General features: G+C 46.9%; 1 protein-coding gene across 6 annotated transcripts in view; it reads right to left on the bottom strand.

Moving 5' to 3' along the window:
• RUNX2 (RUNX family transcription factor 2) overlaps positions 1 to 14,993 on the bottom strand; it is a 358,429-nt gene that overhangs the window by 265,367 nt on the left and 78,069 nt on the right. For 5 of the 6 annotated variants that reach the window (XM_081246848.1, XM_081246844.1, XM_081246845.1 and 2 more), the window contains exon 3: positions 2,904 to 3,277. In XM_081246848.1, coding sequence (XP_081102974.1) covers positions 2,904 to 3,277 — 374 coding nt within the window. Of the gene's footprint in view, positions 1 to 2,903; positions 3,296 to 14,993 lie in introns of those variants that run through there. The other variant, XM_081246849.1, reaches the window with a different exon arrangement.

Genomic DNA, 14,993 nt, shown 5'->3' with positions numbered 1-14,993 from the left:
TAGCTCTAAATATGACAGCCAAATTGCTGTCACCACTTTTAAAACTGAGACTTCTTCATATTACTTCTTCTTTGCACATGTATTTGATTATGTTGCAAGAGTCTAGAAAGTCTACAGCTCACAGGCTTTTATCTCGAAAGTAAGGTAAAAAGAGGTTGTTTTCACTAACATTCAGATGAAAACAAAAAAAATATTGTCAAAATCTGGATGTTCCAAATATCTACACATGTTTTCAACAGAGACAAAACTTCTATACTGAGTGGATCTCAGCTGTCGCCCGCTATTTGAATTTTGTTAAACACAGGTAGGGGGGTAGGAAAACATGAAAGTCAAGTTTTTGGTTAACTCAATTTAACTTTCAATTAATATGAATTAAAACATTCAATTTAATATGGCCGTGTGTTATCTATGGTTTTGTTTACTGGTTAAAAGTAAACAATCTGTAATTAAAAATAAGTATGATGAATAGCAGAGAAAGCAATTTATTTTTAAAATAATTTTAAAAAGGTGGTAGTGAGAAAACCTGAAGATAGCCAAATTATCTGAGAATAGCTTTAGCTAAATTGTATTCTATCTTTATGCCAAAAACATCCTTTCTATCCAAAATATTAATGCTCAGAATCAATTCAGCACCATATATGTAAGAGTATAGTTCAAGACAGTTATACCTTCAACATGTTTAGCAGGACAAACGGAATGTAGAACATCAGACATCTAAAGGACATCTTTTAAAAATGTAGGCACCTATCCTTAATTTTTTCATACCCTAACTTGTGGCATTTTATATGTATAATATCTATTTATTTGTATTATTTGCTGTTTTCATCCCGTGTTTTTTTTGTTTGTGTCTTGGGGGGTTGGGGGGGCGTGGAAACAAATTTCCGCTCTCACATAAGGCCAATTAGAAAATTCTGGGCCCTTGGAGGATGAATTGTAAAAGATATCTCTCATGTGAAAATCCAAATTTCTACGATTCGCCTATACTCTGAGCTTTTCATATTTCAAGGAAGAAAAACTTAACCTACAAAATGAGTGGTTTATAAAAGGAGAAATGGGACGGTTAAAACACACACACATTTCTTGAGCCAGCTGCAAAATGAAACTTGCCCCAGAACGCAACATCCCCTTTCCATAACAATTCGTTCGATTTCTGTTCTGATACAAGACATAGCGAGATAACCAGCTCTAACTGACCTGGACTCCTCTTTCTTTCCACGCCACCCACGCACGGAATCTGAATTGGTGCGCGTGGGGAGGGGGTGGTCAACAACCGGGAACTGCCAGTGGCCCGTGGGAGTTTGGCCCGAGGGTCCACAAGGGAGGAACTGGCAGGATTCCTCCCTTCCCCCCTCCCCCCCAAGGCCTGGCTTACCCTGCTCTCCACAATCCCAGAACCCAGGGGACCCAGGCCCACCTTTGAGGGTTCAGAGGCTAAATAGGGCCGGAAGCATCTTCCTGGGAGCGCTCTCGTCCCTGTCTGGCTCACCGCGCCCTCCATCCCTGGCGCCTACTCCCGAGAGGGAGCACGGCCCGGGACCCCATCTCCCCAGCAACCTGGGACGCTCCCGGCCCTGCGGGCTCCGCGAGGGGACGAGGGCTGCCCGATGGATCCCGATCGCCTTACGGAGAGACTCCGGACCCTACACCCTCAACCTGCGGAGCCGCTGCCCGCGACTCCGGTTGCTGAGACCCGCCCTCAAACTAACGGGCCGGGAGGGCGGAGGAGGCCGCGAGGCGTGCGCAGGGCGCTCTCCAGCCCGGGAGTCACTCCCTCGGCGCCCAGGCCACGGGCCCGAGCCTCCCACGACCTCTCAGAAACGGAGGGACCTTTGGGGTCTGAGTCCTTAAAAGTAAGAATAAGGCGAATCGCACAATATCACCTCAGTTTTCAAGGCGGGCGAGCCGAAGGCATTTCACAGGTTTCCCTTCTCCCTCCCGGGCGCAGCGAGGCGGGGAGCGGGTCCGGGTGGAAGAGGCGGCCCGAGCCCCCGCCCCCTCCACTGGCCCGCGCCGTCTTGCACTTGAGGGTCCGGCGCCGGGGACTCCCGGACTCCCCCGCCTCCGGGCGCGCGGCGACCCCTGCAGCCCCGCCTTCCTCCCGGTAGCGGGAAGGGGCGCGGGTCTGCAGACAGAGAAAACGCCCCCGTCCTGTCTGCCCCTCACTCGCTCCCTGAGTCCCTAGGTTCGCCCGGGACCCTCTCGGATACTGATAATGCGGCCCACGCGCCGCAGCCAGCAGCCGGCACGCGGCGCCCCGCCCCGGGCGCAAACGCCCGGCGCCGGCACCCCACCAACACCGGCCCCCGAGTCCGGGAGGGGCCGGAGCCGCCGAGGCGCAAGCGGGTCAGAGAAGGGGGCGCCGAGACGGGCGGAGGGCGTTCGGTTGGGAAGGGAAGAGCGCGGAATCCTGGGGAGGGACGGCGCGGCGGCCCGCGGTGCGGGCCCGGCCGGGATGCCGAGGAAGGGGACGCGGGAGTCTCGGGGGAGAACGCCGGGGATCCTCGCTCCTGGGGAGTGGGGGCGGGGTGGAGCACATCCCGGCGGCGCCGCCGAGAGTGGGCACCTGGGGGCTCCTGGGGGAGGGGAGACCGCTCAGAGGAGTGGGTCGGGACGTTGGCCGGGAGGCTCCAGGGGTGATGAACGGATAAAGGGGACAAGGGCTGGAATGGTGGCTACGGACACAGGTGGGAGAGGGAAGCGCGGGGTCACTAAGCCCCGAGCCCGCTGTGGGATCCAGAGGAAGAGGGCCAGACGGGGGTCCCTCGGGTCAGAACCACCGAGGTAGGAGCCTTGGAGGCCGTCCGAGTCAGGGGCCCGGCCCCCGTGGGCTTGGAAACGCCGGCGGGCAGGTCCCGCGGCACCCGGCCGGGGGCGGGGAGCGGGGGGCGGCCGCAGCTTCTTACCTTGAAGGCCACGGGCAGGGTCTTGTTGCAACGCCAGTGCGAGGGCAGCACGGAGCACAGGAAGTTGGGGCTGTCGGTGCGGACGAGCTCAGCCGGGTGGTCAGCGATGATCTCCACCATGGTGCGGTTGTCGTGAGGCGGCCGCAACCGGGGCACCGCGGCCGCCGCGGCCGCTGCCGCCGCCGCTGCCGCCGCCGCCGCCTCCTGCTGCTGCTGCTGTTGCTGCTGCTGCTGCTGTTGCTGCTGCTGCTGCTGCTGTTGCTGCTGCTGCTGCTGCTGCTGCTGTTGCGCAGCCACCACCGGGCTCACGTCGCTCATCTTGCCGGGCTGCAGGCTGCTGGAGGGGGGGCTGAAGCGCCGGCTGGTGCTCGGATCTACGGGAATACGCATCACAACAGCCACAAGTTAGCGAAGTGGCCGGGGGAGGGGGAGGAGGGTGGAAATGAGGGGCGAGGAGGAGGAAATTGGGGGGGTGGAGGCGAGACGGGGGAAAGGGGCTGGAGGTGATGGGGCTGAGGAGGTGAGAAATCAAGTTCGATGAAGCCGACTGCCGGGCGGAGTCTGACGGGAGCCAGAGGTGGCGGTGCGGAGCAATCGGGTTGGCGGGTGGGGAGACCCGGGAGGCGCAGATCTTGCCGGAGCCTTTGGAACACCCGGGGTGGCAGCTGCGAACGAGCACCGGGATGTGTCTGGCCCGGGGAGGCGGGAGGCTTCAGTTTGCAGCAGCTTGTAGTGGGGTCCCGTGGGGCACCGCGTCCTGGGTGCGCTGGCGCCCCCTCCCAGTTCGAGTCCGGCGGTGGGGCCGAGTGGGTTCAGCAGTCCAGCCCCGAGGCCAGCATCGCCGCGCGCTGCCCGCCACCGCCGCTCCGCGCCGCGCGCTGCTGCCCAGCTGCAGGCGTCCGCGCCGCCGCCCGCCCGCCCGCGCCGCTGCCGCCGCCGCCGCCTCCTCCGCGGCGGCCGCCGCTCCCCCCGCGCCGGCTGCACACTCAGATTCCTCCCGCGGCGGCTGCCAGCCCGGCTCCCCGGCTCGGCTCCTTCCTTTCCCTTCTCCTCTTCTCGCCCTCTCACCGCCACCTCCTCGCATCCACTCTCTCCTGCTCTTTGCAAAGCTCCCCTGACCCTCGTGCTTCGAGGTGCCAGGAGGTAAGTCGCGGGCAGCGGATCTCGGGGCAACGGATCTCGAGCCTGCGAATCGCAGCCGCTGCCGCCGCCCGCCGGCCGCGAGAAGGAGCCCCCGGGGCGCCGCGCGCAGCTTCGGAAGCCGAGAGGCGGCCCCGGTCTACGGGGATCTCGCCTGGTCGCGTCCTCTTGCTTCTCGCCTCCTCCCCCCAAGACAAGGAACCCCCTCTTGGTCGGAGGAGGTTGAAGCTGAGACGCCAGAGAGCCGCCGGCTGATCTGACTGTCGTTATTTTTCGTTGTAACTTCAGGAGAGGAGGAAGGAAAATTCTTGAGCGTCTGTGCTGACTTCTCAGCTCTCTTCACCCTTCCCCCACCCTACCCCCCCCCACCTCTGCCGGAGCGGCTCCCGAGGGAAAAAAAGATTTTGCAGGGTTTGGGTGGGGTTTTTTTTGTTTTGTTTTGTTTTTGTTTTTTACTTAAGTGACACAAAAAATTGGGATGGAGGGGACACTTGTCAAAATACTTTTTAGAAACTCAAGTGGGTGGCTGGACACTTTTTTCTTCTGTATTCAGACTTGTCGTTCCTAGAGAACAAGGATGAGTTTTTTAAGGACTGGAAAACTGTCAGCTTGATGATTAAAGTAAGTTGCAAAAACCCTCGCTGGGGGAAAACCCCAGCAGTTTTCCATGAATCTCAATCTTTTATTGTCTATTTTGCATCTAAAACTAGGTCTAATGTCTTAACTTTCTCCCCCACCACTCCCGGAGGAAAAAATAAAACTACAAAATAAAATATTCAAAATGCTTCAATGGCTATTTATTTATGTATTTATTTCCCAATGTGGGTTTAAAAAGCGACTTTGGATCCCCAAAAAAGTTGTGGTCGAGAGGATGAAGGAGCGCAGAAAAAAACGGCAGTTTTACCTAAAATGTGGTTTTTGGAGGCTGGGATTTCTAATGATTAGGTTTTTGTGGTTTATATAGACACGACTCTGGCTAAGGCGATCATTACGCTGATGAGAGTCAGAAGCACGTGGGTGTCTCAGACCAGCCTCAAACTCCGAGCCTTCAAAACAAAACAATGTGGGGCGCCCGCAGAAGCCGGGAAATCCGCTTGAGGCTATTGCACCCCTAAGAAGGGGGCACCGGGCCGTTTCCCCTCCTCATAGTGTACTGCTATGTTCCTTGCTGTCAATCTCCTTTAAACCTCGCAAAGCTTGAAAACTTGTCTGCAAAAAGAATCATCAGTTGCCAAAGTTTTAAAGATTCCTAACAGTGTAGCTGACACTAGACAGTAGTAAGTGATTTTATAAAAGAAATGAAGTTACAGTGCCTCCTCTTCGGAGTATTCAGGAAGAAACATCGTTGAGTCATCACTCATCGCCCACCCCATCTTATTTAAATCAATCCACGTACCCATTAATCGGCATTTTTATAGCTCAGAGCAAACGCCTCTCTCACCCCGGTAGCGACCTGCCACGACTCTCTCTCCCGCTTTTTAAAGCGTCGCTTCCACTAGCCCAGCGGGCACTTGGGGGTCTGCGCCTTTGAAGGGGCCTGGAGAGCTTGGGGGGCGCGGAAGAGGGGACCTGGTGTCTGTCAAGGTCTCTGGAGCCTATTTCAAGCGCAAGATGAACTTGGAGAGCTATGGTTGAGTGGCTTGGGGACCAGGATTGCCCTCTAAATAGATGCTCCCTCGACTGAGGGGCCTCCAGCCGTGCGAGCGGAGGTGGGGCGGGGTGGCTCGGCGAGCGCCCTCGCGGGGGTAAGGATGCGGTCCAGGGGACACTGCACTTTCCTCTTTGGGGCTTTAGTTTTACCTTCCCTTTCCCCATCCACAACTCCACGCGTCCCTCGTCCGGCTTTCCCTTCCCCAGTTTTCTCCTCCACGTTCCCGCCTCTCCCCAGAAATCCCCCCGCAGACGCGAGCCTCCTCGCCGCGCCCCTCCCGCCTCCTCGGCCTTCCCACGGCCGCCTGCCACCCTGGATGACTCATTCTGCATCACCCGCTGGGACACCCCCTGCCCAACCTACTCCTCGCCGCGGCCCACTGGCCTCGGAGCCCGGGCTCCCCCGGCATGCGAGGACCCACTTATCCCGACGGACTCGATGCGCAGCGAGGAACGGAGCTGTCTCCTGCGCCTGTGATTTTTAATTATCTTTTCGGTCACAGGGGAGAGCTCTAACCCCGGGCACTGCCGCGCTGCCGGCGCGCGCCAGGGTCGGGTCTTCCCAGCCTCACGCGGCCGACCAGCCAAGGGAAGCCAGGCTTACCCTTGCAAAAAAAAAAAAAAGAGAGAGAGAGAGAGAGAGAGACCAGACTGCCTGCGTTAGTTTCCTACCTTACACCCCCGCCCCCCCCCCACTTAGTCACATGCACCGGAGCACACACGCCTCACACATCCGCACACTGACACATAAATACACATACACAACTCACACACAAGGCTTTTTTTTTTTTTTTTTTTTTTGGCCTTTTAGCGAGACAGTTTTATTTCGGGCGCATTGCACCTCAGTCTATCAAAGATCTCTGACTTTTTTTGTTGCGTTTTTGAATGTGTAGGGGCTGCAAAGGAGGAGAGAGGTTACCGGAAGCTGATTATTTCTGTGGTCAAAGGGAGATAAAAATTCAGTAACTACCATAGTCGGTGTTATGCCGCCTCCTTTGGAGTTGTCCTCTCCCACCCCAAAAACTTCAGTAACTACCATAGTCGGTGTTATGCCGCCTTCTTTGGAGTTGTCCTTCTCCCTGGAAATCCACAGAACCGGGAACTACCAGAAAATGTGGTGCTCAGTAACAGTCAGTATTTCAAATATGGGCGACCAGACGGGCTCTTTTGAATAAGAACTTCGAGGGCAGTTGAACTTAAGTAACCATCATGGGGGCTTTTCCTTCCTCTTTCTTTCTCCATTGCTGTTTTGTCCGTTCTTTGTTTTACTTGGTGGATAGCAAAATATGCAGGCCTCAATGTTTGGGTGCTTTGACTGGGGATTTTAAGGGCTATTTAATCAATGGTGAATTATTTATTTTAATTAATCATATCCGGTAATTCAGCTTTATAGCCATCCTTGGACATCCTCCCTCCATTTCACAGTTCAGTGGAGCTAATATAAGCAACTCTTGGAAGTTACTAGTCTTGGATCCCTTAAAATATCCTACAGTTATTTATAATGGGGAAATGAAATTTTCCACCGAATACCCTAACAACGTTTCAGATACCTGGCACAGCGGATTTTCAGTCTCCTTTCAAAAATATCCTCTTGCTGAACGTTCACACTTTCAACTGGAGCTGACTGAGCCCGGAACTGATGATGTCTTGGCTCAGAGTGTTATACTTAAAGGAAGAAAACATTTTTACAGACCCCTAAACTGAACCTCTCCTGGTAATAGTAGGCACAGAGGGAAACTGTGAAATTTTACATGTGTGTATTTTGTGCTATAGTTTGTATGATCTCACTCTTGGGGGTAGATTTTTTTTTCTACCCTGAAATATTCAGAACAAATCACCCAAAAGATTTCTCTTCAGAAGCATGCCTCTTTTCTGTTGTATGTTATGGCATTAAAACATGCACACGCACACACACGTTTTTCTGAACATGTGCCTATTCCAGAAAATATAAGCATAATTTTCCCCTCCATCTCCTTTAACGTTTAATATAACTGTTTAGTAACAACACCTGGAAATTCTGACTTTCCAGACAAAGAAAATGAGATGTGAAATGGTCAAGTTATTTATCTAGTCAAAGAACTGAACTCCCAAAACCAAGACCAGAATCTGTGCTTCTTTCATTCAGGTTTCATCTTCTAACCACTAAATTATTTTATATATACTTTTTTCTTCATGAAAAGTGAAAAAGTCACTGTGAAATTGTAAAACAATTTTCAATGGGCCAGCTAATAAAGTGGGTCAACCTTTCAGACAGGCAGTAAAAAATAATGGACATATCGATGATTGCTAAAGTTTTGAATGGTTGTATGGGAAAACTTTATAAATAGAACCATCTTTAGAGAGTTTTCCTTTGAACCGTAATTCAGTGAAAGTCACCCAGCCCTTGTAGAAGTAGCACTGCCAGTAGACCAGGTGTTGTCACACTACAGCCCACAGGCCAAATCTCGCCTGATGCCTATTTTTGTATAACCCACAAGTTAAGGATGTTTTTTGCATTTTCAACTAGTTGGGAAAAAATTAAGAGAAGAATAATATTCATGCATATGAATCTGATGTAAATTCAAATGTCAGTGTCCACAAAGTTCTATTGGAACACGGCTTTATTCATTTAATTATGTATTGTCTGTAGCTGCCTTTGCCTAAAACAGCAGAATTGTGTAGTTGTGAAAAGGACTGTGTGGTCTGCAAAGCCTAAAATATTTAATATCTGGGGTTTTTTTTAAACAGAAAAACTTTGCCAATCCCTGCCCTGAAGAGAAAATGATGCAGGATTCTGGTGGAATGGATCAGCAGAAAGAAGTAGCTATTTCAGAAGATGGAAGGATGGAGTGTGTGTAAGGTCCAAACTGGTTCTTTAAAAGTGAAAATTTTTTCATTTAACTTATTCTTTTCTGTATAAAATGTTAATCAGTTAGACTAATATTTTTTCACTTAATCATTTTAGATGGGCCAAAATGAAAATCAGAGAATGAGAAGTTAGTGCATTTGCATGAACTCTTTAAGCACCATTGTCTTACACATCTCTATATGTCAGCATCTTCCATTATCCTTCACAGTGAGAGCACATTAACTGCATAGATGAGAAAAGAGTAAAGAAACTTCCATGTAGTCTGAACGTGAAAAAAAATACGTATGGCTTGCACAGGTTTATTCCCTGTGTTCTACAAATGATTACACAAGAAACGTAAATGAGCTTACCAAGAATTTTCTGGTATACAAGATTTTCACAAGTCCTATATATACTTTTAAGAGAGTTAGCTTAATAACTTAAGTGATCCCAAAACTTTCTGACATATTTTTTTCATTTTAGTTTTTTATACTGTTCAATACTGTATGATTTGTTGTAAGCTCTCTCAATTTTTCCCTTTGTCAGTGGACCTATAATAATTTGCATGGCTGTAACAAGAGATGAATATTTGTAGTTAGAGGGCTTAGTATCATAAACCTTTCCTTGTTGTACCAGTTAGCATTTCCATGGACCATTTTCAGGTATTTCCAAGAGAGTACAGCATTGTCATAAAAAGGCTGATGCTTGCCATATCATTTTCACATTTATGGAGCACCTGTCTAATTGTACTTCAGGAACAACGCTGACTAGAGTGGCGCATGTGTTTGACGATAATGTCAACTTACTGAATGACACTGTTTTTACCTCAAGCGACCAATATAATTTCTAAAAATCTCATTTATTACCCAGGAGTCAGAGAAATAAAACTCACCTTCTTAAATCAGCCCTTTGGTATTTTGGTGTTGGTAATTGTCCTATGTTGGTGGCAGTGATCTCCGAGAAGTAGTGCAATATTATATGTAAAAGTTGACAAATGTCTGTGATGAAGCATCTAAGAACACCCTAAAAGGAAGTAATAATTTAACTTCCGTAGTAATTTAACCACTCTTTATTGCTGTGCTTGCATTTTACTTTCAAGGCACCAAGGCAGGTTGCTATCCAATTCTAATCCCACTGCCCACGGTTCTACAGTTTCACTCTAGACTTTGGGATGGTGGCCTGAACCATTTGTCCCCTCTCTCCAACTTGCCTTCAGGGTGAGAAACATAAATCATAGTGGTCTTAGTCCAAATAACAAAGTACAAAATCAGCATTTGCACAGTCTGAGAAATTTGAATTATCAACTAGAAAGGTAGGAAAAATATAAGAGGGAAAAAAGAACAGACTAGCAATAATCCAACTTGGTTCTCTTAGCTGCAATCCTAGGGGATGCCCGTTTTGGGTCACCATCCTAAGTGTTTTATTCCTCTGTATTTCATATTCAGAAACTCTTCCTCCAGTGTTTGCCCCCAGGATTTCCTGAACTAGACTTTTCTCAGAGAAAGCACTTTCTGTTTCCCATCTAGCCATAATCAAGTTCTATATGCAATGCTTCTTTTATCTTTTTTAACTTCAGATGAATTATCTGAATTATCTTTTTGTCGGGCAAGATCTGTTAACCACACTCCTATAAGTCACAATTTTTCCCCAGATCATTTTTCTTCCCTAGAGGAGCCAGTTATCAACTTATTACCTCTCATGTCCATATTCGTCTTTTTACCTGCTCTGTGAAAATGGATCTGGGCCCTTTAAATATTACTCCTTACCGGCTGGCATTGACATTTTGTCAGTAGGGGGCATTGGAGAAACCTTACAGAGGGAAAAGTGTTTGCTTCCTGTTTCCCTTGTGCTCAACAGGGCAGGTTGCTACAGCCCTTCAAGTGTAGCTTCTCTAGCTCCTAGCTTTTCCAGCACACACTCCAGCAGTTTCCCCAGGGCCCAGCTGCTGTAGCAAAGTTGGTTTCTCCAGTGCCAGGGTCCTGCTGTGCATAGCCAGCCGCCAGCAGCACCCAGCATTTTCCCCCAGCACCCTCCACCTTTGACTGTTTTATAGCAATGTGTCTCTGGTAAGTCACCTACTTGGGAACAGCTTTCTCTAGCAGACTAGAGGGCAGATTGCCAGCAAGTTCCACTTGTGACTTCTCTACCATCCAGGGAGTCAAGGCTGTGCTCTCCCAATAAGATCTGTATCTCAGCCCAGGGGGAGGAAAGAAGAGGACTCTTTCTTGGTTGCTCTGTTTCAGTCCTGAGGATAGTGGATGCTCTTATTCCTATAGTCTTTAGAGTTCTCTTGACTTATTTCTAGCCAATTCTTTGTTACTCCAATCCATTTTTATAGTCCACAATTATATTAAACTTTCCTTGTTCAAATTACTGTGTGGTCTCGCTTTCCTCATTGTTCCAAGACTGATATTACAAGCATTTAAAATTTTCTGGCCCCCATGATGTACTTGTTCACAGTGTTTTCCATTTGTGGTCACACCTTTTGGGTCATTATAAGATGAGCATTTCCAACATTACATCACATCTATTTGACTTATCTCTACCTGAGAAGTATGATAAATATATACTTAGAAGACATTGGGAATTCCCCTGGCGGTCCAGTGTTTAGGACTCAAGGTGCTTTCATTGCTGGGGCCTGGGTTTGAACCCTGGTCTGGGAACTAAGGTCCCACAAGCCGCATGGCACGGCCAAAAAATAAGAAAAGAGGACAGCGAGTAGAGGTAAAATGGGTCAATATTCTCCCCCCCAGAGTCTCTTGACATCTGTCATGAAATCCCATAGTCCACACTTCAATTAAAATATACATGAATAAAATCACACACAAAAATTCCAGAGCTGGGCTTCCCTGGTGGCTCAGTGGTTGAGAGTCCGCCTGCCGATGCAGGGGAAACGGGTTCGTGCCCCGGTCTGGGAAGATCCCACGTGCCACGCAGTGGCTGGGCCCATGAGCCATGGCCGCTGAGCCTGTGCATCCGGAGCCTGTGCTCCGCAACAGGGGAGGCCACAACAGTGAGAGGCCTGCGTACCGCAAAAATAAAAAACAAAAACAAAAACAAAAAAAATCCAGAGCTGCTCCATACCTAGATCCAATAAAAGGCCAGAATCAGGGAAGGTGGATAGATATCTTGCAGGATCAGGAGAGCAAAATGCTACTGCCCAGGAAAGACAGGGAGCCGGATTAAATGATGCAGCCTTATTGTACTTGAAGTCAGAGACTAGGCGATGCTATGTTTCTACAGTAAAATAAACCAGAGAAACGCTGAATGAAACAAAATAAATAGAGTTAGTACTGCCAATTTTCTCCCAGCTTTTAATATGCTTATAGGTATCTTGAACCTCCATGGAAGAAACTAGAATATAGTATTTCCCAAATTTACTTAATTATTTCTTCTGAGCAGATTTAAAGTTCTTTGAAATATTTTTAGAAAATCCACAGCTAAATCAAAGTGGAAAAAAATTGTTGGAACATTAAAGGGACTATCCTGTCTAGAAGGGAATATTGTAATGTAGTGGGGAAATAAAGTTGGCTAAGCTACTTATAGCTAGGTCACAGGGACCTTGGTACCACGATTCCTACCTTTGTACACATTTACAGGAGGGAGAATGTTTAGGCTGCTTCTAGAAGCCTTGCTCTTGGTCCTCATCCCACTATCCCAGCCCATTCGCCCTTCTTGATCTGAACAGAAGAGTTGAATGGAAGCTTTTCTGGGCAGGGCCAGTAGGAGGGTGAGGCAGAAGATCCTGCAAGGGCGGGGTCCCATCCTATCTTATTTTATTTTATTTTTTATTTTTTGGCCACACTACAGGGCATGTGGGATCTTAGTTCACTGACCAGGGATCGAACCTGTGCCCCCTGCAGTGGGAGCATGGACTCTTAACCACTGGACTGCCAGGGAAGTTCCTATCCTATCTTTATTTATAGTTTTGATACTTTGCTAATCATGGATCTTTTGGTATTAAATGTGATTTTTAAGAATACTGCATGGGGCTTCCCTGGTGGCACAGTGGTTGAGAGTCTGCCTGCCGATGCAGGGGACACGAGTTCGTGCCCTGGTCCCGGAAGATCCCACATGCCACGGAGTGGCTAGGCCCATGAGCCATGGCCACTGAGCCTGCGCGTCCGGAGCCTGTGCTCCGCAATGGGAGAGGCCACAACAGTGGCCTTTTTTTTGCATACCGCAAAAAAAAAAAAAAAAAGAATACTGCATGAAAATATTATCTTGAATAATGGGTTTCTTGGAACGCCCTTAAATTTTGCACTCAAGGCCAGTGCCTCAATTCATTTCATCCTAATCCTGGCCCAGGTCTGTGGGGATGTGGAACTTACAGAGCAATTCCTGACCTCCCTGCTTTGTCACCATCTTTCCTTTTTTTAATATATTACTAAATGTAAATACAAATTGCAATAATTCCATATTCTCCCACAAAAGAACATACCTTATAACTTTCAGTACCTAACTGAGGTTTCAATAGCAGATATAACAGAAGAGTTTGACCTTCAGTAATATAATAAATAATATGTAAGGGTAACTCTGTGTGTGTGTTTACCTGGTTATCACTCTTTGGCAACAAAAATACAAATCATCTGCTTTTAATTATGCAATTTTTTTGGCCACTTGGTTGTGGGATCTTAGTTCCCTGATCAGGGATTGAACCTGGGGCCTCGGCAGTGAAAGCGTAGAGTTCAACCACTGGACTGATAGGGAATTCCCTATTACACAATTTTAAAAGGCAAGAATGTGTCTTCTTTGTAGTTTAACTCTGTTTTAGAAGAACTATCTTCAATTTTATTTAAATTAAATACGTTGCAAACACGATACACTTAGAGCCTGTTATTTTTCATTTCTGTAAGTGTCGTATTGGTGTTGAATTCATTAGATTCTTTAATAAATTAAATGGATTCCATTATCAAATCTTTATAGGAGTTTTATAAGAGACAATTCCTACTGGTGTCAATGTGGTGGAAATAAACTTTCACCAGAGTGGGGAAAAAAAAGTAAGATATTTAAAAAAAAAAAAAAAAAGCTTACTTGGCCACTGTTCTTTCCTCTGTCAATACAGTTCTTTTTCTGTTAATTCACATCTTTGCCCAGAGAATATATTTATTTCTCTTTCCTAAGTGAAATCTCTAACTTTCTATAGTTTTTGATGACCAGGTTTGAGGCTTAACTGTGACGTGTTGATTCTTAGACATGTTGAAATACGGATTTTTCACATGCCTTAAAATCAAACTTTTTACTTGACTCTTCCTAGCAAGTCTTAATTAGGATTTTGACTTCAACATTTAGGTCAGACTTATATGTATATGGCTAATGAACAAATCTAAAATCTTATTTGACGCTATTCTCATTATTGTCAAGTAAAAAAGAAACTGATGAAATGTTCCAGGTCTTCATCTGATTTACTTAGTTTAAAGCTTATTCTTCTCTAAGATTGCTGAAAATGTGGGTTGCATCTAGTACTTTCATTGAACATAGCTGTTTTTTCCTGTTTTTAACTTGCTTCACTGTTTATCCTTATTGAAGGGTATTATTATGGTGTGCCCATAACTGTAAACATGGAAACTAGTTGAGGTGTTAACAATTTATTACATATTGTCATTCAAGATTTAATCATGGCTTCTTTGATGCTGACAGTATTGTTGACACAAAAATAAATATCTTTTTTCAAAGGTATCTGTGACAAAACTTGAACTATGGAAAATATATTAATAAGCAGAGAATTACTAGAAGTATGATACATAGAGCCATAACTTAGAGTCAGCTTTGCAGTTTGAAAGTTTTTCAATTCTCAACTTTGTTTTACAAACCTTTATAAACTCAACAATAAAATTTCCCTCTGGCAAGAATATTTCCATTCAGAACCAAACTTTCTATAGAAGATTTCCTACTGTCAGTGTTAAAAATTAAAAAACTGGAAGAAAAATAGTTGGAAAGTTGCATTGCACTTGTCATTGAAAAAAGGGGGGGTGGCTTATATCTAAATAAATGAAAGTCTAAATAGTCCATCAGCGATTTTTATTACACATGTATGAAAAGAAAAAGAAATTCGCTTTAATTCATTCACTTCACCCTTGAAATCATTGTATTATGTGAAAATCTTATGTGGCCTTGATAATTTTAATACAAGTTGCTCAACTTTCTTTTCTTCTCTGTCAGAGAGCGTGCAATTTGAAGCCACTGAAAGAAAAAAAACTTTCAGAAGGTTTATATTGGAGTGGAGACTTGGTCTCTTCCCTCTGAACTCCCTTCCAGGAGCACAGCAACATGACCACATGTGAACTACAGCTCTTCTCGGCACATTTTAGAAAAGAGGGTAGAGGTGCAAAATGGGAAGTGTACTGGCACAGCTTTTTAACTAATTCCCCATAAAACCTGGAACAAGGGCTCCAGACCAACATGTCCTATGACCTCACAGAAATTTCCATCTGAAGATTCATTCCATAAACCAGTCAAGGTCAATATGTCCA

Source organism: Mesoplodon bidens (assembly GCF_964165515.1).
Source record: "Mesoplodon bidens genome assembly, chromosome: 10".
Classification (NCBI taxonomy): Eukaryota; Metazoa; Chordata; class Mammalia; order Artiodactyla; family Ziphiidae; genus Mesoplodon; species Mesoplodon bidens.
Note: the sequence above shows the minus strand (reverse complement) of the source record. Positions and strands in the feature narration are given on the sequence as shown.